The 21,503-nt window shown below is 37.4% G+C and overlaps 1 protein-coding gene across 1 annotated transcript in view; it reads right to left on the bottom strand.

The window, feature by feature from the left end:
* The window catches only part of LOC134661386 (protein Wnt-5-like), a 49,525-nt gene extending 28,526 nt beyond the window's left edge, over positions 1-20,999 (bottom strand). Inside the window, exon 1 of the mRNA XM_063517451.1 lies at positions 20,687-20,999. Within this exon, the coding sequence (XP_063373521.1) occupies positions 20,687-20,760 (74 nt within the window). The 5' untranslated portion in view covers positions 20,761-20,999. The remainder of the gene's footprint in view (positions 1-20,686) is intronic.
* Positions 21,000-21,503: the final 504 nt, after the last annotated feature.

The raw sequence follows: 21,503 nt of genomic DNA, 5'->3' as shown, positions 1-21,503 counted from the left end.
TTCATAAGTTTGTTTCATTACCGTCCACTGATAAAATTACCATCTCGGCCGAATTCATTACCAGCGCGTAGTTCATTACCAGTAGCCTTATTAAATGAAAAGTAATAACGTTACAAAGGTGCCTTTAGCAGAAAAATGTTAATAAATGAATCCACAAATTGACGAAACTCAAAAGTTTACCATTTAAAAGAAAAATTACAAATCGAGAGAATCTCACCGATTTGCACGAAATGAGAGAATGACCCAACTATCGAACATGCTTAGAAAATTTCACAAGGAACGACTTGTATTTATGAAAGCATTTCTGCCAAAGCTGAAACGGAGACCTTCGTTATTAGGAATTATTTAAACTTAAGTTTTGTTACTGCGCTACATAATCATGGGCTTGTTTCGAATCATACGTTATTTACTAAATTGGTTTTGTATTAAATTAAACCATTAAGTACATAAAACACATAATTGTAATCTAATCTTACTTCATGGGTAACTAAATTAATATATTAGGTATTATATTAAGTATGTACAATTTGTCAATAAACATGATATTATACAGTGTGTTGCATTACAGGTGAATAAAGTAGCTTAGTTACAGCGAGTATAGGAATTAGGACGGCAGGTAGGTACCTACTTCACGTCATGGACGTAATTGGAACAGGATATTGCTGCAGCTCTATTAATATGACTGTAATTGCTGTGTTTCGCTTCGTAAGCCGATATTCGTGTAATGCGAAGAGGGGTGTAGAGCGGCGGCAGCGCGCACGCGACGTCATGTCATGACGCAAATGACGACCGAAAGAGCTAGCTTCCAGTTCACAGGCTAATTTGGAAACGCGAGCTTTATTTGCCACGGTTGCGCACAGTGTGGCACCGGTGCACCCGAGACCCCGGCCGTTACAAATTGGCATTCAAAGGGCCACCCGTCATAAAGCACATTTGCTTAGGTACGCACCTATCAACCCTTAAAAATGTTTATAGTCGTGAAAGGACGCAATAGCGGTCGGCTCGAGTCACGGTCTACGAGCACAAAGCTTCCGTAGCCGCGTCCATTATGGATAATTCATGCGGAATGTAATTGTTCCGTTGTCCGATTCGGCACCGGGAACATTATCGCGTTCGTCACGGCGCGCACGTGTACGAGCGATCTAATAAAATAATTCCCGTATCTAATTGTACGCGCCTATCTCGATCTAGGAGACAAAGAGTCCGCCGAGGGGCGAAGCGATACGCTCTGTCATAGCTCTTCCTACAATGCACGCGCCACCGATCTTTTCAACATTTTTATTTTACTTTGTGTTTAACTTGTGCCTTTGTGTCTGACGAGGTATAATTGTGTTGCATTCATCATTAACATCGAAATACCTATTCAAACATACATGGCATAATAGTAGGTACCTACTTTGTTAGCTACGGCCACCAACTAAGGACGAAGGAATAATACGAGTACAACTCTATACTTAGATAATGTTGTTAAAAAACTCGCTTAAATCTAAATGAAAGTAAAAACAAAGTAAATGGATTTAGAATAGAAGCATTAGCGCTGACGCGGCTGCAGCGGCTCGGTGGCGGTGCTGATTCCTGTTTAATGATGATTAAATGGAGTATGATTGTGTCGGCGACGTGCGTGCTCGTGCCCGCTGCAGCGCGCGCCGCCCCGCGCCGTCCATTGCAGCCCAGCACAAAATTAGTAGTGCTGGGCGACTGCAGTTTAAAACACTACAGGATTTTCCTTATAAAATAAAACGATAAATAGTCGGCCTCAATTAGTAGCGGCGAAAAATTGCATAGTTTTTTTAACTCGATGGGTATGCTGACGGATGTCATCTCAGTACAATTTTGCGTTTCTAGGGCTCTCCCAAGTAGCATTTCAAGCTGTATAAAAGCTGTATATAAGTTTATTTGTATGCTATAAGCTGTACACTTAGGCTGTACAAAGTCTGTATAAGCGCTTATACAGCCCTTATAAGTTAAAAAAGGGCCCAAATTATACAGCTTTTCGCGTTATTGGAGCTGTATTAAATTGTATAATAGCTGTATTATAGCTGTAATTTGATGTAATGGAAACCTTAACACTACAGATAATATCTTATAAGTATGATTTAAGAATATAAGTTGTAAATACGTTTTTAAAAAGAAATAATTTAAGAAACTAAAATGTCTTCTTGTTCATTCGTAATGGCGACAAATGTTATAAGTGGATGATAAGTCAGGGACTAGCTTTAAATATTAATAATAAAGGACCTTGGGAGCGGATATTATATAGGTACCTAAGTCATCATCATCATCTTCCTCGCGTTGTCCCGGCATTTTGCCACGGCTCATGGGAGCCTGGGGTCCGCTTGGCAACTAATCCCAGTAATTGGCGTGGGCACTAGTTTTACGAAAGCGACTGCCATCTGACCTTCCAACCCAGAGGGTAAACTAGGCCCGTATTGGGATTAGTCCGGTTTCCTCACGATGTTTTCCTTCACCGAAAAGCGACTGGTAAATATCAAATGATATTTCGTACATAAGTTCCGAAAAACTCATTGGTACGAGCCGGGGTTCGAACCCGCGACCTCCGGATTGCAAGTCGCACGCTCTTACCGCTAGGCCACCAGCGCTTCACCACCTTCATATAGGTACCTAAGTGCCGATTAATATTTATTGTGAACCTGTGTATATTTACCGGCAAAATATTCACGCGCCTGCAAAATAATCAAGAGAAACACAAGAAAAATAAAAAAAAGTTATTTTTCTAAGTTAGTGTTTGTTTTTAAGGTTAGAATGTATTTTTCACCTCAGCAGCTCGAACAAGGGTACTTTGCTTCTTCAAAACAGTGAGCAAAATGCGATTTTGCTCACTGAGTGAGACAAAATGACATTCAAGTGACCTTTATAGTCAAATGTCATTTCAACATGCGGGGTCAAGTTCACAAGTTCGAAATACTTGGGTTCTATTATCTCTGTCCCTTTCACACTGTTAGTAAAAAGAAACAGACAAAAAAAAGTTAAAACGACATTCAACGGTATATTCACGGTTTATAATAGACCCCCGAAAAAACTCAAAAGTTCACAGATCATCACGCAAAATTAATTATTTTACTTTTAAGAATTTCTATCATATTTGACAAATAGTACGTATCCGCAATTCGGACCGTATCTTAAAAAGCTTTTTTTTACAAAAAAAAGTTGTCGATTGAGGTGTCAGGTGACGCTCGTTATTTCCATATTATTTTAATGAAATTTATTATTACGTTTTGTTTTTGTGTTCGATTGCGGTAATTAAACTTAATTGTTTGTATCTCTTAAGAAAACATGAGTGCAGGTATTAAGTGATGAATAAGGATTACATTTTTCAAGTTGTCTAATAGGTATGTTCTCACTGCGCTGAGGTGAAAAGTTTTGTGAACTACACGAGATCAAAGTTATTTACATCTCGTGCGCTTTTGAGTCCACTGTAAAATACCTTTTATACAGCTTAAATCTTTTCTGACACCCTTATACGTCCCTTAAATTACTCTAAGTTCTAAATTGGCTGGTATATTGATTTTGCCGACACTTACATGCTACTTGGGCTGTATTCAACCCATATAGTTTCGCCATGGCGTGCGTTTCGCCAACACCACGCCAATCATCGTGAACTATCGTCAAGGTCGTATCAAAACAAGATCAAAACCAGAACTAATTCTTAAATAAGAATCGGTATCGTGGACTACAATCAATGGCTACGACCAAAAAGTAGAGCCGAAAAACAAGCCAAACTACAGTTTGTATCTTGATTTCATTACTGAATGAATGAAGTGCTTAAGAGGGGAGTGCATTTTAAAAATGGTTGATCTCTAACATCGCGCTGCTGCTATCGGAGAAGGCCGGTAAAAGCTAATCGTAGATGGCACTCTCGACGACGAGTACCTAGTAAAGTGTCATTCAATAGAACTTGCGAACTATGTAAACAAAAGTTACTAGTAATTTGACATTTAGTGTCAATTTTAGTATGGCGGTTTGTTTACATAGTTAGCAAGTTCTATTGAATGACACTTTACTGCCTTTTGTACGGATTTTGACAATGCCCTAAATTAGTTGCCTTCCTCATTACCGGTATAGCAATTTCATTTTTAGGGTTCCGTAGCCAAATGGCAAAAAATGGAACCCTTATAGATTCGTCATGTCTGTCTGTCTGTCCGTCTGTCCGTCTGTCCGTCTGTCCGTCTGTCTGTCCGTCCGTATGTCACAGACACTTTTCTCCGAAACTATAAGAACTATACTGTTGAAACTTGGTAAGTAGATGTATTCTGTGAACCGCATTAAGATTTTCACACAAAAATAGAAAAAAAAACAATAAATTTTTGGGGTTCCCCATACTTCGAACTGAAACTCAAATTTTTTTTTTCATTAAACCCATACGTGTGGGGTATCTATGGATAGGTCTTCAAAAATGATATTGAGGTTTCTAATATCATTTTTTTCTAAACTGAATAGTTTGCGCGAGAGACACTTCCAAAGTGGTAAAATGTGTGTCCCCCCCCCTGTAACTTCTAAAATAAGAGAATGATAAAACTAAAAAAAATATATGATGTACATTACCATGTAATCTTCCACCGAAAATTGGTTTGAACGAGATCTAGTAAGTAGTTTTTTTTTATACGTCATAAATCGCCTAAATACGGAACCCTTCATGGGCGAGTCCGACTTGCACTTGGCCGCTTTTTTACGATAACTAGAGAACTGTAGAACTTACAGACCCTTTCACTTAAATGAAAGGTAATTAAATTTGCTACAACTTTATTCATCGCAATATATCTCATAGCATGAGCGGTTGTGCCGATATTTGTTCTGAAATAAAGGAAAAACTAAAAATTTCATTCTAAGGAAAAAAATAGTATTTCTTCGTAGATACGTGGATGTGGACAGACAGATGGCAGAATATACGAAATCACACCACAAGTAATTTACCTCTTGTATATGCAACTTTAAAAGCCATAGTTTACCTAAAAGTTGTAAAATACCTACACAGGGCACAAAACTGTTTGTTCAGTGATGTTGAAAATAAATGCAGCGTCACACCGAAACCCACATCCTCTGGAAGCAGATCACAAGAAGTTAACTAGGTATAATCACATAGAAATTTCAATTTGTTACAATCAGAAGCAGTGGACAGGGGGTTTAGTCCCGCAGTTAGTGTCGCAGTAAACTACCACGCGTCATTACACACCGAAGAATGATACTGTAATTATGAACCATTCGACACACGCTGCCGGAGTAATGAGTGTAATGACTGTTAAAATCAAGATTCGAGGCTGCAATTTATTAAATCACAGAGGATTAAGGGAGCTAAAGTACTTAAGAATAGATACATGTACATTTAAGAATAGATGTAAGTACCTTTATCTAAACTGTACATATAAAGACCTCGTTTTGGCGCACGTATATCCTACAACCACCTTCCAATTGGCGTAAAGCAGTCCGAAATAATACCTAAGTAATACCATACTACAACTTGGACGATTTTATTGGTAAATTATTAGATTAATTTATTGAAATCTCGATTCTTGTTTTAATTAATTATTTGTAACCTCAAAAAGTCACTAATTACATACACTATCATGGAATCTTTAAACCCATTTGTACAATTTAATGTCAAATATACTGGGTCAACCAAATCTTGTCAGTAAATAGGAATAAAAAAAAAACTATACTCATCCTTTTCTTTTGGGTGCTAGTACTAGTATAAGACAAAGATAGTATGATTCTCTCTGTCTATGTTTGAAATCAAACAGACCTTTGACACACTATAGAATAGGTACTGTCATTCTAGGTACCAAAAATCATAAATAATTTCGATCTCAAAAAGAAGATTCAGTGATATTCATATTGGCTATGTGCGAAATACATGGTGGGGGTAAGTAAAGCGATCGCAGCGCATGCGGTGGTTAAAATTGGAACTATAGAAGGATAGAGTCTTAAACATTTCATACAAGTTATATGGCTCGAACTGGAACTTTAATTGACGATTACTCTTGAGATATTCGTTTAAATTGTATGGTGTAACTGTAATGCACCATTGTAATCTGTATGAAATGCTTAATATAACTAACGTACCTAACTATTTTCTAATAATTGATGCTGTATCCGTGTAAAAAGCTTTGCAAATGCCACATACTATAAGATCTTTTTCTAGAAGTTATAAATGGGTATTAAGCTACATGTTCGCGGAATGAGAAGGACGAAGAATCGAGGCGCGTTATTATAAATATAAATACCGACCGAAGGATGACTGACTGGGTGTCGTTGGATAGGTCTTTAAAAATAAATAGGGGTCTGCAAACAACATTTTTTGATAAAGTGAATAATTTCGGAAATAATAATTTAGAAAGAACTAAAAACGGTTATTCCTTCTAACTTTTGAAAAATCGATCCAAAAAAATATGAAAAAAATCATAAAAATAGTACTTGAAAAACTCATTCAATCAAAATTAAAACAAACTTGATAAGTTAAGCCGTTTATGAGTTATCGCTAAAAGTCTTCCCTTCTTGTTTTATTTAAAAACCTGGCAACCCTTATTTGTGACCGGATTTTCGCAGGCAACCCTATGCCACTGTATTCGCAATAAAATTAGCATCATTTTGATGTATAATTCAAGCGTCAGACAGATGAGTGCAATTATCGATAAAAACTCACCTGTTTAAACACGGCAACCACATAATAGTGACCGGAAAAAGATAGGCAAGGTTGTATACTTTCCATTGGAACTTATTTCGTTTGTCAGACAGATCGGTGAAATTTGTAGTAAAATTGTTTCAAAAATTAATTAAAAATAGCCTAGACCATATTTCTTTAGGCAACCCTATTTATTTATGTTCAGGAACATATTTTCTTTCATAATCTATCTATATATATAAATGCAAGTGTCCTGACTGACTGACTGACTGACTGACTGACTGATTCATCAACGCAGAGCCGAAACTACAAAAGCTAGAAAGTTGAAATTTGCACACTAGGTTGAATTTATAAAGTGTACAAGAGATAAGAAGCGATTTTGAAAAATTCAACCCCTAAGGGGGTTAAAAAGGGGATGAAAGGTTGTATGGGGTGCAAGTTTTATTTTAAGCTAGGATTTTGAAACTTTGTAAAAATGTACTATATTAAAAAACAAGAAAACTAATTTCTGCGTTTTCGAAAATTCATCCCCCAAGGTGGTGAAAAAGGGGTTGAAAGTTTGTATGGAGATCAAATATTTTTGTGAGTGTTGGACTTGAAACTTTGTATATGGGGATATTATTATAAGACGGGAAAAGTAATTTCAGCGTTTTTGAAAATTCATCCCCTAACAGGGTTAAAAAGGGGTTGAAAGTTTGAATCCATTACAAATGCTTTGAAACTTCTTAGAAAGACATAATAGCCGATGACAAAAAAAAAGGAATTGCGACGTTTTAGGTAATTCAACCCCTAAGGGGGTAAAAAGGGGATGAAACTTTGTCCTGGGTGCAAATTTTATTTTAAGCTAGGACCTTGAAACTTCGTAAAAAGGTATTAAATTAAAAAACAAGAAAACTAATTTCTGCGTTTTCGAAAATTCATCCCCCAAGGTGGTGAATAAGGGGTTGAAAGTTTGTATGGAGATCAAATATTTTTGTGAGTGTTGGACTTGAAACTTTGTATATGGGGATATTATTATAAGACGGGAAAAGTAATTTTAGCGTTTTTGAAAATTCATCCCCTAACAGGGTTAAAAAGAGGTTGAAAGTTTGAATCCATTACAAATGCTTTGAAACTTCTTAGAAAGACATAATAGCCGATGACAAAAAAAAGGAATTGCGACGTTTTAGGTAATTCAACCCCTAAGGGGGTAAAAAGGGGATGAAACATTGTCCTGGGGTGCAAATTTTATTTTAAGCTAGGACCTTGAAACTTCGTAAAAAGGTATTAAATTAAAAAACAAGAAAACTAATTTCTGCGTTTTCGAAAATTCATCCCCCAAGGTGGTGAATAAGGGGTTGAAAGTTTGTATGGAGATTAAATATTTTTGTGAGTGTTGGACTTGAAACTTTGTATATGGGGATATTATTATAAGACGGGAAAAGTAATTTCAGCGTTTTTGAAAATTCATCCCCCAAGGTGGTTAAAAAGGGGTTGAAAGTTTGAATCCATCACAAATGCTTTGAAACTTCTTAGAAAGACATAATAGCCGATGACAAAAAACAGGAATTGCGACGTTTTAGGTAATTCAACCCCTAAGGGGGTAAAAAAGGGGATGAAACTTTGACCTGGGGTGCAAATTTTATTTTAAGCTAGGACCTTAAAACTTCGTAAAAAGGTATTAAATTTAAAAAAACAAGAAAACTAATTTCAGCGTTTTTAAAACTTCATCCCCCGAGGTGGTAAAAACGGGGTTGAAATTTTGTACGGAGATCAGATATTTTTGAGAGTGCGGGACTTGAATCTTTGTATTTGAGGATATTATTAGAAGACAGGAAAGGTTATTTCAGCGTTTTGTAAAATTCATCCCCTCATTTAAAAGGGGGTTGAAAGTTTGTATGGAGTTCAAATTTTATTTTAAGTTAAGAACTTGAAACTTCGTAAAAATATATGTTATTAAAATACAAGAAAACTAATTTCAGCGTTTTTGAATTATCATCTCCTAAGGTGGTAAAAAGGGGGTTGAAAGTTTGTATGGATATCAAACATTTTTTCGAACGCGGGACTTGAATCTTTGTATTTCGGGATATTATTAAAATACAGGAAAAAATAATTTCAGCGTTTTGTAAAATTCATCCCCCAACAGGGTTAAAAAGGGGTTGAAAGTTTTAATCCATTACAAATGCTTTGAAACTTCTTAGAAAGGCATAATAGCCGATTACAAAAAAAAGTAATTGCTACGTTTTTGGAAATTCAACCCCTAAGGGGGATAAAAAGAGGATGAAACTTCGTCTTAGGGTGCAAATTTTATTTTAAGCTAGGAACTTGAAACTTTGCAAAAAGGTATTAAATTAAGATACAAGAAAACTAATTTCAGCGTTTTTGAAAATTCATCCCCTAAGGTGGTGAAAAAGGGGTTGGAAGTTTGTATGGATATCAAACATTTTTTCGAATACGCGACTTGAATCTTTCTATTTGGGGATATTATTAGAAGACAGGAAAAGTTATTTTAGCGTTTTGTAAAATTCATCCCCTAACAGGGTTAAAACAGGGTGAAAGTTTGTATAGGGTTCAAATTTTATTTAAAGCTACAAACTTGAAACTTCGTAAAAATGTATTTTATCAAAAGAGAAGAAAACTAATTTCAGAGATTTTGATAATTCATCCCCCGAGGTGGTGAAAAAGGGGTAGAAAATTTGTTTGGAGGCCAAACATTTTTTTGAGTGCGGGATTTGAATCGTTGTATAAAGGCATATTATTAGAATACAAGAAAAATAATTTCAGCTTTTAAAAAATCATCCCCTAAAATGATTAAAAAGGGGTTGAAAGTTTGTATAGGGTTCAAATTTTATTTAAAGCTAGGAACTTCAAACTTCGTAAATAGGTAGTTAGGTAGTAGGTTTTATTAAATAGAGGACATGAAAATCTTCTTAGGGGGTTTAGAGGGATTATAACGAGGACAATTTTATTCAGTTAGGGGCTTGAAACTTCGTAGGTTGTGAAAGACAAAGTCTCATGCGTTGTATAATATTAATAATTAACAAATGATTAACCGTCCTACCGCAATCTCTTGATTCTCTTGCTGCACAATGTTCTAAGCTAATGTAGAATATATAACCACCAATATACAAATCCACGCGTACGAAGTCGCGGGCAACAGCTAGTATATAATATGTAAGTTTCATCCGTCAGACATATCGGTGAAGGTCGACCATATATGTGGGAACTTAGACTACAAAGGCATACTCATACGCACAATATCTATTCTAGACAGTAAATAAATAAATAAATATTATAGGACATTATTACACAAATTGACTAAGCCCCACGGTAAGCTCAAGAAAGCTTGTGTTGTGGGTACTCAGACAACAATATATGTATATAATATACAAATACTTAAATAGATAGAAAACAACCATGACTAAGGAACAAATATCTGTACTCATCACACAAATAAATGCCCTTACTGGGATTCGAACCCAGGACCGCGGCTTCACAGGCAGGGTCACTACCCACTAGGCCAGACCGGTCGTCATTAAGCTTAATAATGAAGACAATTGTAGCGCACGTACCTCCGTGGGGCGGCTCATAAAATATAAACCCTCCAAAATTAAACCAAGCGTGAGTATTGCTCTAATTTGGCACAGCATCATACAAAATGGCCGATTGTATATTCTGAACACGCGTACACATTAATTTATATCACGGCACGGCAAATCCCGTTCCCAATTTAAATGTAAATAGCTATCAAGTAGGAAGCCCGAATAATTGAAACAAATGCAGGGATTACTTAACAAATTGTTCAATAGACGGCCGATTTGTCTATGTCTCCTCTCAACATATAAAACAATTATTTTACTACATAAGTAGGTACTTGATTAGGTTAGTAAACAATCGATAATTGTACTTATACTATTTAAGTACATAACTATACAATTATACATATATTTATCAAGGGTTAGTATACATATCTATATTTAGCGATAAAAGAATACTTAGCGCTTTAGTCGGTACTAAGTATTCGCAACCCCCATAACCGAGAGTGCTTGAAAGGAATCGAAACAACGGGATATTAATATGTTTTAGCCAATATAATCATTTATTTACAAACCAGATATATGTACAGTGGTATTAAATCTGACAAATAAGTGTATGGTTCACTTGTTTTTTTTTTTAATTTCATTCATTCATTCATTCTTTTCCCGTCCGTAGCCTCCATTTTTGCTACTTCTTGAATTAAAAATATTTGTTAAATTCACAATTTTATTTCAAAGTAAGTGCTGAAAAAGTATTGTATGCAACGTTGTTTAACCGAGTCAAAAAATACTCGTGGCGTCTTTATTAACAATTTTCGGCTTCGCCTCAAATTGTTACTCACGCCACTCGCCTTTTTTGACCTCTCTTAAACAACGGTTGCATAAAATACTATTATACAGTGTGGAAAGATAACTCGGGCCCTGGAGGGAAACTACCTTAAATCCTTAAGCTGGCTCATTTTAGTTTTGTTTCTTTTTAAAAATAAAGGAATGTCTCCTTTAAGTAAAATGAGCCAGCTTAAGGATTTAAGGTAGTTTCCCTAGGGCCCGACTTATCTTTCCACACTGTATATGAAACATAGGATTCTATGAGACTTAATTAAATACATTCTAAATGCGCACTTAAAAGTCTTAAAACTACATACTTTTATCTACGCACATACATATATCATAAATCAGGCGCCTGGAACCGCTTTGTGCATTTAACTGAAATTTGTTATGCAGTCGTTGATAGAACAGATAGTTGACACTTCCGAGTGCACTTGCTTGGATTATTCTGAGCTCAATCGACTAGAAGTATCATGATTTATTCGAGGATCTATTGTGGTTCCAGCAACGTTTTGTTTATTCGTAGACCGTTGTCTGCGAGCACTAATGCACCAATAAATCACGTCCATTAATTTACGTTACTAACACGCTAACATTTATTTAAGTTGCACCTACAGCAGCTATGGTTTTGCACCTACTTTTTTCTTGCTCTGAAGGGCAAGCGAAGAAGGGTCGGGCGAGGGCTTTGGCCGTGCCCTATCTTTTACGCTGGAGTATTTCTTAAGTAGCCGTAAATGCAGTAGGTACTTACCTAGAGGTAGATAATAGAAGTGGATTTTCTAGCGAGGTGATATTATTATGTTAATACTCGTAAAACAAACGTCACAGAAGCAGCAATTAATTTAGGGACCTCTATAGGTACTTAAACTATTACCTACTCGACACGAAGATTCGATATGAACGAAAAATGGCGTGAAATGTGTTAAACATTGCCGATTAGCTGAGGTTAGTAATTTATCGTTCAAAAGCATTAAACCGTGAAACCGTTACATCTTACCGGTGATACAAAATAAATATTTCCACCCATAAATATGTATGAAGAGTGAACTTGAAATTGGAGCAAATATGTATACATATTTTCACCACACCAGCTGGTAAAGGCTCTCTTGATTGTTCAAAAACTGATAAGATAAAGTTGCATTTTATCCACGTGCGAGGCAAAGTAAGCAAATCCAAATTTTGAGTTAATTTCGTATAAATGATGGTTTAGAAAGATAAATATTTATTTACATACATTTTGAATCGATTTGCTTTCATTTTGTTTGATATTTTACAGTTAGTATTTTCCTTGTGTTAGTGTGGTGAAAATTTTTGTGTTTTAGCACGAAACGTTAAACGACAACTTTGCCCCCTTGTAAAACAAATAACTAGGTACTAAAGTATGTTACAGTTGTAGTATGAAATATATCAGGAATACAAAATCGATAGCTATTTCAACCCTCTTATGATCAGTTGATGGTCACAATAATGAAGAGGAAAATGTTTTTACATTTCCCTCTTCGTTATTGTGAGCAAAGGGATCATTTATAAACAGGTTGTCGGTAATTAAATAAGCTTAGCTTAGTTGAAGCGCTTGAGCGAAGGGCGGGCGGGTGGAAAATCCGGGCGTGAGTCAGCCGCCTTGTCGTCTTGATCTAATCCAAATTTGTTTTAGATTAAAATTGTATTTGATGAACAGTTGGCCATACTCGCACTTTTTTGGTATAGATTTAGTTGAAAAGGGTGCAGAAGCACTAATACTAGTTCTGTATAAATCGTTTCATTTTGAAAATCGGCAGTGGCCGGCGGCTGGCGCGCGACGGCCAGACTGCGCGACGCATGGTTTAACCTCGAGTGTTGTTAACTACACTCGACAACCAACCAATTCTAATCCTCCACTTACACGAGCATTTAATCGTAATACTTCAGTCATACATAATTCGAATGCCATAATTAGATTAAATAATACTTGATTATATTAAGTTGATATTGCTTTGGAATCGTGTTGGTTTGTGTGCACCAGTTTCCGGTAGGCACAAAACGACAATGTTTATTTATTCAATAACAAAGCGAATTACATACATTCAACTCTGCGTAGGGGGCACCACTACCAAAATTTTAGTCAGTAAAAAAAGGCGCGAAATTCAAATTTTCTATGTGACGATGACGATATCCCTTCACGCCTACATTTTTCAAATTTGCCGCCTTTTTCTACTGTCAAGATCTGGTTGACCAAGTATACTTACAATCTGAGGGTCTACCGCAAACGAGAGAGTCGAAATGATTTTATCTAACCTCTCTATCACTCTTGCATATTCGAACGATAAAGAGGCAGATAGGTAGCAAAGTTTAGAATTTCGCGTTTCCCGGTAGACCCTTTGTAAACAAACCGCCTTGATGTATCAATGTACATATTTTATTGTCTGTGGCAATACTGTCCCATTGTTTCTTTAAATGTATTTTACTTAACCATATCTCGAAGTTAACGGAATAAATAAAAACGGTGTATATATATTTATTTATATACAGCTGTATTTTTAATATTACCTCAAATTTTAACTAGACTTAGGCGTTCGTGCTATGAACCGCAAGAAAAAAGCTCGTTAACTATTTTTTTTCCATACAAAATAATTCGGCACGCAATGTATCGCTACTTTGCCTTACTGGCGTGACGGTACAACTGATAAGTAACAGACTGACTAGACCCTTTTCTTCCATGTGTCAAATAAGTGTACGCAATACATTGCTGCTCGATAAATTTACAAAAATTCATTACGCTTTAGTGGTTAAGACTAACTTAAAATTACCTTGCAATATCGGCTCATAGTACTAAAACCTACGTTTGGTTACGGTTTGAGGTAATATTAAAAATACACGCTGTATACAATGATATTATATGATATGTTATACTCATACTTGAGGAACACAAAAAATACTTCCATATTTATTTCTGTGCCTACGAAGAAATCTGTTATTTTTGATTAATTTTCTCATTCCATCCGTCTTTGTCACACTTGTTGTTAAACATAAGGTCGTCTCTTTCTCTTTCGGTGTGCGGGAGCTCATTAGCACGTGCACATTTCTCGCTTGTCCAGCCGCGACTAAAGGCAACTTGTCCAATTTGTCACAAGGTAAGCGCTTCAATTTTGGAACGCCTATAACCTATCTTGAGTTATAAATCATTGGCTGTATATGGATTTAGTAGGTATATTAAATGTAACCCAAAATAAATAGTTAATATTTAACGTGTCGACTTGGCACATGCACCTTGGTTGAAAAATTAGGTCTGTCTAAAGATTTGATGGCCATTAAAAGGAGCCATCGATACGGATGAGCAAGTCATCAGCGGCTACAATAAAAGATAAACAGACGTCAGTTCGCGGTGAGGATGTGGGTAATTTATTGAATTTGTCAGGACAAAGTGAATGCAGCCGTAGTGTAAATAAAGAGCCCGCGGTGCGGATAAATTCGTGTCAGATCAAATGAATCGTGCGCCGCTTGTTGCGCTTATTGTACAAGATGCTCTTTCCCCGAATAAAACATTAAACGCGACGAACTTGTAGCTATGACATTATACGTATTTACTTAAGTACCTACACCTACGCTACTGATCTTACTCCACAGAAGAAATTATATTATATATATAATTTGATATGCATTATAATAAAATACATTCTTTAATATTGGTATTTTTACAAATAGTAACACAAGTTTTTTACTTACTATGAAATGTCATACAGTCAGCAGCAATAGTTGCTATTGCTAAGCGGGCGAGGTGTTCAAAATTATCTTTACGCGACTTTATTGTTAAGAGAATAAGAGCGCGTCAAGGTAATTTTGAACACCTCGCCCGCTTAGCAACTTCTGCTGCAGACTGTACAGTCAAGTGTGTAAATATGGGTGCATATAACTTACTCAAAAAGATGTCCCACAGTTCTTAATTCGCTGACATAAGAGCTATGGGACTATTTTTGAGTAGGTATGATGTGTGCACCCATTAAATGTCAGAGAAATCTGTGCCCAAACAACGCCATAAAATAAATCCAGTAAAGTGGCTCGTATTTCACCTTCGCTCGCAGAAATACCGCGAGCACGTAACCCGGATGAAAGAATTCAATAAAAATCACAATCGTAAAACTAAGACGGCATCCATATAAAAATACCTAAGAAAGCATTAAGAGCAGTCCCCTAATAATAGGTCCCGCCAGATGCACGGGACGGCCGCCTGGAAAAGTCACGCTGGGAACTCGAGCGAGGGAAATCATTTTTTTCGGTCTACCACACACGGCCCTTGCTAACTCGGCGAAACTGAGCCCGCCCGTCTCACGGGAATCACTTACACAAAGGATATTATATTTTATGCTTACTTTGCCAAAAATATTACCTACGCGGGCCGACAGTTATGGAATTTATACCTAGCACTAAGCCTAAACGAATACGGGTAGCTACAGTCGCCATCAGATATATCAGAGTGGCCGAGGTTGTCAAAAATATCTGAACACGTACTCCTCCACGCCTTGATAACAGAGGCGTGATGAGATATTTTTGAGCACCTTGGCTGCTTCGATACATCTGATGCTGATGGCGACTGTACCTGACGGTTGATACGCGTCTAGGTACCTACACTACAATGCACTAAGCAATAAATTGTATGGACACACATTTAGGTATCTACTAAATATAATTTAAAAAAGTAGAGTGCACGTTTTCGTTAGCGTTTAGTACCGTAAACCGGGGTGACTTTCAAATGCAGGGGCGACTTCGATATTTCAGTTTTTCAGCCGTTACATATTTTTATTCGGATTTTTTAGTAGTAGGTAAACAAGTATGTATAATAATCTAACTTGTTACACGAACAGTTCGAGAAAATAATGAATAATGATAATTTAGTGGCAGTTTTAAAACTATCAAAGTATCCCCAAAATTTCCTAAAGTCACCTCGTTTTACGGTATTTTAAACAAGTACCTTTCCCTCCTAACAGGTAAAGAAAAAAATCAAAATAAGATGAATTCGTGCTCGATTTCTATGTGTTTATACTTACATAGTAGCGGCATAGACCATAGACACGCTTTACATACACTGAGCACGTATTATATAGGTGGTGAAGAAAACTAACGACCTCAAGTTTTAGTATAGCTTGGGAGCCCATCAAATTACATTACACCTACCTATTAAATACCGAGCTATTATATACATAGGTACCTATATTTGAATGACTACTTAGATAGTAAACGCATGATTTTTGTTACAGTACAATTTAAGAGTCTATTAGTATAGCTTTTAATTACATTACATTGTTCTAATCTAAAATATTTAGACTTCACCTTAAATCTAGCTGATATCCGCACGGGGAGCATTATTGATGAATTCCTGGAGTGGGACGAGCTCACATTTCCCGCCGCGTTTCAGAGTGTAATCTCGGGCGAATGATTGCGGGTTGCAACGGAACAACGCCGCTCATTAGTGCAATGTACAATTAGGACGAGCGAACGGACACGCGGGCGGCCGCCACCGGGGCTCGTGTTACGGCTTATAGACTCACCTCGCTCGTCCGCTAACGACAATTGAGCTTGCGAAATGCGAGAATTACATTGTTACACATGCCATTTTGCGGGAAACGTGCGTAAACACAATTGTAACGTGGCAGTCTGGGAGTCACCGGCCACTGTAATGTGATTAAAACTGCAGCATATAGGCTGCAACTCAAAAACGCTTTGTTTTTAGCGCTTTTGCGATCAAACTTTGCCTCTAACAACCAACCAACCAACCACCAAATGCGGCGTGCCACAGTGCAGCATATTGGGGCCGATATTGTTTAGATTATAAGGATATTAACAATTTAATACCTAGAGCCACAAATATAATAATACGATACTCTTCACAAACGAAACAACTATCATAATAAAAGAGATGAATAGTGGTTTTCCATGTAGGTAATATTACACATACACTTACAAATGTTACGAAAAAAAAAATTACAATTGAAAAACCCATATCGACTGCTTGTGTAATAAAACAGGCTACGTAGTTTTGTTTATGTTTTGTATCGTTTGCGATCAATTGTCTCTGAAGCGGCAGCAACCGTAGCCTTTCACGGCTATGTATCTTCACAAATTGGATATGGCTTTTATTATGGGGCAATTATTCCGAGAAAAAATGTGTGAGAACATTACGCGAGGCCCAAGACGTAGATAGCTGCAAGCCATTATTTGAAAGAAAAAATATAAATACAGAAATAAGAAAGCTTACAGCTTAAGTACACGTACAGTGCTCACTCCATACGTTAAAAAAAACCTTTTTACAAAAAGTTTAATACGAGCAATTTTAAGTAGGAAATTTTACTTTAATTTCATCTGGGCTGTTGAAAAAGGTCACGGGATCCAGGCACTTATTTTTAAAACCCCATCTAATACCTATTACCTACTGGCCGGAGATTGTCACCATACGCTAGGCACCTGAGGTCATCAATAATCACCAAAGGATGTACACACGGCTACAATTGACGTCTGTGACTTTGTGTTTAATTAAACGTACCCCGGCCCGGCTACTTGTCCCAGCAACTCGTAGTACAAAATATCTAGTATTTATGATATTAGTCCAAACACACACACTGTAGACTACAATTACCGCCCAGAATATTGTGTAAGTATAGGTTTGTTGTTATAAGTATCACCTATAACCGTGAAAAACTCGATACCTAAAACGGTTTAGTTGGGAGTTGAATACGAAAACAAATAGGCGCAACCGGAAAACAATTGTTGATTTATTAACTGAAGTCTACGACGCCTGAAGGCGTAAAAAATAAATAGTCGCAAAGGCGATTTTAAAATTCCGGGAATTTTCGCTTGGCAGGCAGCATAAGGAGTTTGATTTACAGTCGCCTTCAGATATGACGGAGCGGCAGTGGTGTTCAAAGATATCTGAGCACGCACTGCACGCCTTAACAATAGAGGCGTGTTCAGATATTTGTGAACGCCTGGCTTGCTCAGATATATATATGATCGCGACTGTACAGTAAGCTGGAGAGATAACTGACCTCCCCTACAAACAAATTTCTATGTAGGGGAGTCAGTTACCTCTGCAGCTTACTGCACATAAATAAATAGAGAAATCAAACAAACTCAAAATACTAGTACAATGTAGATAAAACAACATATGTACTAACTTACTAAGTACATGTTTAGGTCGTGGGCTATATACCTATTAGTTTACTATAATAATTTATTTAAATGTAACGATTTCTAATCATGCGTCATTATAAGCATAAAAAAACTAGTCAACAAAATACCTACTTTAAATTGGCAAAGCCGGCTAAAGGAAATCATAAACTACGAATAATGAAGTAATTTAGGGTACTTGGTACTTACCTAGTGTCGCTTATTTTTAACCGACTTCAAAAAAGGAGGAGGTTATCAATTCAACTGTTTTTTAGGGTTCTTTGTATGTACGTTACCTCAGTGCTCCGTCATTTCTGAATCGAATTGATTTTTTTTTGTTTGTATGTAGGTATAATACCTATATAGGCTATATAGTCCTTGTGGGTCCCGTTTTTATCAAAATCAAGGAATCAAGGGATCTCTTTAAATCTTATAGGCATACATGTAATCGTAAGTTCTCAAGGAACCTTTGTGTTAAGGTCTAGTTCTGATGATGGGTTCCATGAGGTCCAACTCCTCAAATCTTGGTGGCTTGAGATCCAGACTTTAAAACGAACCCAAAGCCCAAAAATGTTTAAATGAAGTTTGGCCAGACAGGAACGAGTCTTGCAGAATGATGCATACCTATATCACTCTCGTAAGCAGGGCCGGATTAACCCTAAGGCAGAGTAGGCAACTGCCTATGGGCCCCGCCTCGGCTAGGGGGCCCCGACGGCCCCGCGCTCGTAAAAAAAATATTTGTTCCAAATAGCCAAAATTCATTAAAAAAAATATGGTACCTACTCATACCTAATGCCCAATATCAGTTTCTCAGACACAGAAACATTAGATGATTATGAACCTAAATTATGTTATTTTATAGCTTTTAAAGTCTGTAATGTCGAGCTCGAATTTCAGGCTCTCGAGGGCCTAAAACCTCATCAATGGAAAGTCAGTAATTGTCAGTAATTGCTGAGCTCGACCTTCAGCCTCACTTTTTACCTCAATTTTTGGTTTGTCTTCCCAATTTCCTCTTCTTCAGCTTAGCCTTTGGCTTCGCTGCGCCAAGCTCGGCCTGCGGCCTCGCTTTTTAATACAATGACATTGGTTGGCGTCTGTGCTCTAGCTGAGCTTATCCTGAAACACGGCTTTGACCTCGCATGAAAGCACGCCTCACTGGGGAACTTCGGATTTTTAGTCCCGGCCCTGCCTTTTTAACACGCTTTCACGATTATTTCACAAAAAATTTCGCGCTCGCTGCGCTCGCGTTTTTAGCTGCTTTTCAGGTTGACTCTGTACTCTACATGCTAGCTTGACTGGTGAATGAAGTGTCATTTAAACATGGAAAGTCTATATTATTATGTTGATTTTAATCATGTGGCTCGGCGTATGGTCTTATGGTCGGACAATCGCTGTTCAGCCTGGCAAAATATTTAACTACCTATTGAGAAAAAAAAGGGCTCTCCCCACACTTGACGCAAAAAGGAATCGGCAAAAACTAATAGAAAAAAGCTTTATGTCCACGCAATAAGAGCGAAAAAGACATCGCCAAGCATGTTCGGATCGGCCCAACAGACACCTAAAGGTTGAAATTAAAATCGCAAACTTACATCCTTGTACTGAACAACTGAACATTATGTATGTAGAATTGACTGTAAAGGGGCCCCGAGCATTGCACTGCCTAGGGGCCCCGACATGCTTAATCCGGCCTGCTCGTAAAAACAACTAAACATGTTAAATAAAATTAATCTTAATCAAAAAAGGAAAAACCTCAAAAACCGATTTCAAAAATGACAATAAAATAAAATATCATCCTGTTTTATATGATACGTTTGAAGTCGGTGCCAGACCAAATAGTTACAATACTGGTTCTTTCTTTCTCATGGAACTACACCAAGGTTAGCATGCTGGTTGACGGTGTGATTTGGCTTGCCATCGACTTCAAACGTATCATTTGCTAGCGCATATAAACCGGGGTGGTATTTTATTTTAACCTTTTTGAAGTCAGTTTTACCACAGAATAAATAATAGTACTAAAAGTACATAAGACTCACTCTAACAAAACGCGTCTGTTACGATCAGCACAGATATGGCCGCTAGGTGGCGACACCGCCACGCGCGGCTTATGGCTTTCCCCAATATTGGGGCCGAACGGATGTACTTTTAGCTACCTACCTGTAGCAAAACGACGAAATCGCGGAGTGAGACACGCCTGGTTTTACTTTCTTTTTCAAGATTAATTTTGTACAGCTATTAAACGTTGACACTAAGAATAACGGCCACCAAGTTTCTAATAGTAACAACACTGACACCAAAGATAATATTTAGATCTGACACTAATAATAGTTGGTAAGTAATTAACTGTCGCGGGCTGTCTCTTCGTCTTAGTTTTACAGGTGAGCGTGGCCGTTATTAAACTATATGGATTCGTCACTTCTTCAGCAATCGTTTTTTTTGCATTCATACTTCATAAGTGATTACAAAATATCTTAATACGTAGGTATAATTTATAAGTAAAGTTATATATTTCAACTACGCTATCTACCTATGTAATAGCTTAGTATGTATATATATTAGATTTAGTACTTACAGCCATCGAATCGCCTCCGTCGACTTCGGTAAAAACATAAACAAAAGAATCAAAAACACATTAAAACAACGCATTACAAAACAAAATAGCGCATTACAAAACAAAACGCGAAGATGTAACACGTATAATAAATTATTTGGCGGGAATACGTCGTAAAGTAGTGATAGGACCGCGACAACGGCAGCCGTGGCCGAGTGTGCCCTAGCTGCGTCCGCGACAGAATGCACTGGGTCGCGAGACCGCGGGAGCACGGGAGCGCAGCCGTCCGGCGGTCAGCCGCGCGCCGCGCCGTCGCCCGCTGTCGTCCGCGACTCGCGCCTCGCGCCGCGCGGCCACTGGTCGCGCTACGCCACTTGTTCGCCGGCGACCGGCGACGCGACTCTCACAGACTAATGCAGTAATGCCTAATGCACCTATACGATACCTACTCTAATAACCGAATCATTTGTTGCATCGTAGGTACTTATGCGCATTCAAGTGGTTTATTATTTACAACTGATTAGCGATTGCAGTTGCATCGCATGACTTACAAACGCGAAACGGCATTCTTACCGGTAGAATGTCAGTTTTGGAAATTATTAAATATGTTAACAGAAATGTCATAAAGTCGAGCAGTAGGTAGTGTAAGTACAGTATATTATGTTATATTAGGTACACAAATAAGATTAAAGATTTTTTAAACTAAACAACTTAAATAAAAATTGGCCAACGGCGCACGGAGGGTTCCGCACGATCAACAAAAAATAGAGCAAAACAAGCAAAAAATCGGTCACCCATCCAAGTACTGACCCCGCCCGACGTTGCTTAACTTCGGTGA

Source organism: Cydia amplana, chromosome Z (assembly GCF_948474715.1).
Source record: "Cydia amplana chromosome Z, ilCydAmpl1.1, whole genome shotgun sequence".
Taxonomy (NCBI): domain Eukaryota; kingdom Metazoa; phylum Arthropoda; class Insecta; order Lepidoptera; family Tortricidae; genus Cydia; species Cydia amplana.
The sequence above is the reverse complement of the archived record's forward strand: the minus strand, read 5'-3'. Positions and strand labels throughout refer to the sequence as shown.